This window comes from Monosiga brevicollis, genomic scaffold, assembly GCF_000002865.3.
Source record: "Monosiga brevicollis MX1 MONBRscaffold_47 genomic scaffold, whole genome shotgun sequence".
Classification (NCBI taxonomy): domain Eukaryota; class Choanoflagellata; order Craspedida; family Salpingoecidae; genus Monosiga; species Monosiga brevicollis.
This window is the reverse complement of record NW_001865084.1, coordinates 1-1,915: the sequence shown is the minus strand read 5'-3', so window position 1 is coordinate 1,915 and position 1,915 is coordinate 1. Positions and strand designations below refer to the sequence as shown.

The 1,915-nt window shown below is 53.6% G+C and overlaps 1 protein-coding gene across 1 annotated transcript; it reads left to right on the top strand.

Annotated features, from left to right (window-relative positions):
- Positions 1-972: 972 nt before the first annotated feature.
- MONBRDRAFT_30270 (uncharacterized protein) lies at positions 973-1,905 on the top strand (the record flags this gene model as incomplete). The annotated part of the gene is made up of 2 exons (XM_001750741.1): positions 973-1,027; positions 1,142-1,905. 2 exons carry the CDS (start codon positions 973-975, stop codon positions 1,903-1,905), a joined length of 819 nt encoding a protein of 272 aa, XP_001750793.1.
- Between the last annotated feature and the right edge of the window lie 10 nt (positions 1,906-1,915).

Below are 1,915 nucleotides of genomic sequence, written 5' to 3'. Positions count from 1 at the left end.
GAAAGAGAGAGAGAGAGAGAGAGAGAGAGAGAGAGAGAGAGAGAGAGAGAGAGAGAGAGAGAGAGGTTGACTTTTGACTCTTTTGTTCTCTATTTTATAGAGAGAGACACACAAGCGACAAGTGTGTGTGTGTGTGAGTGCAAGGGGTACGTTCGACTGACGCCTGTTGGTTGGTATCATATGGCAGCCGGTGGGCTGGTGGCACGCTGCACGGTGGTGAGGCTGGGGGTTGGGGTTGGGGTTTGGACTGTGTGTGGGTAGTGCTTGGTGGCTGAGAGGGAAGGGTGTATGATATCGTCAGGCGATGTCATGGGGGAGGTGGAACGGAGGACGGGCAAGCAGGCGCTCGCGTCACGGGACGTTGCTTCGTGTCGTGCTGCGCTTGGCTTGTGCTTTGTTGCTGTTTGGGTAGTCCGGTCTTCGCATGGCTTTTTGGCTGTCTGGCATTTATTGGAACCGCTGATTCGTGTAGCTTGGCATGACCGGATGAAAACCCATAGGTGGAGGAGCGTCAAGAGGCTGCTTTCAGGGCGCCCACGGCGAGCCGAGCCCGATTGCGGTTGCGGCTCGCAGTTGGTCTGCTGCTCCGATTCTTAATCTGTTTTCAAGGTGCATCTCCTCAGTCCGATCTGCATGCATGGGTGCACATGGGTGTATATCAAGCATGCGCACAGACACACCCCATCACCAGCTTGGCTTTTCACAATGAAATTGCTTGTCTCGCTCACGGACGCTTTTTTTTTCTTTTGCACACGACATGCTATGATTAGAAAATTCCATTCCACGTTTGATTGCCTGATTTGCTATTCATCAGCAGTGCTTGAGGAGTGTGGTTCCTTTTCCCAGCCCCCCAGGCTGTGCCTGCCAAGGGGCAAGGTGATTTCCAGTTGACTTGCTCGTTTTTTAAAAAGCACTTCAAGTTAGACGCACATTCAAACTAGTAGGCAGCTTGCTGGCTCAAGCTCCCCAAACATGGCGGCGCTGGCGTCGCTTCTGCTTGCCCTATGCCTCTTTGTGGCACAAGTCGGTACGTTTGAGCGTAGTTTTTGCCTTTTGAGTATCTTGGGCAGCTTCATAAAAGGTATCTCGTTCCTGCGACTTCAACGCGACTGACACGTCGTCCCTTTCGATACAACTGCAGGCGCCCAACTCGTCACCATTTCCAAACATGAGCAAGGATTGGCTGCAACGACCTTGCCCGACCTTGCAGTCGGCGAGTCCGTGCGCTTCATGCTCACTCTGGAAGGAAGTACGGGCACTTACAACGTAATATCAGATATTACCTACAACAACAACATTGGACAAACAGCGACGTTCAAGGTTGATTCAGCTATTGTGGCCAGCATCGACGCGCAGATAACCACAACCAACCTCAACGAGCTTGATGATGCCAGTGTGCTGGTTGCCAACGAAGCCATACGCTTTGACTTTGGAAGCTGTACATTCGCTTCTACCGCAAGCATCATTCTAAACGTAACGGGCCGCTTTGATGAAGCAGCGCTTGATACAAGCCGAGGACATCAAGCAGTGCTTCAAGCGTCCACAACTTTCGGTGGCTCTAATGTAGTCGAAAGCGATCAGGTGACGGTAGTTGAGCCGGAGCTGAATGTGTCGCGCACGACAACACTGCCGGTGGGCAACGATGGCGCGTCTGTGGATGCGGGCGACGTGTATGCGTTTACGGCGACGATTGACCACGCGGTGGTGTCTGATGCGCCAGCGTACGATGTTGTGTACCGGGACGACGTTGGATGGACGATGTCGGTGGAGTCTGGGAGCGTGACGTGTACGATTACGGGCGCGGGTACGGAGGACTGCTCGGGAGACGTGAGCTTTGTGGGCAGCACGGTGGAACTTGTGCTGTCGCGGGGCTTGCTGGTGACTGAGCAGGTGAACCTGGCGTGAACGGAGTTGT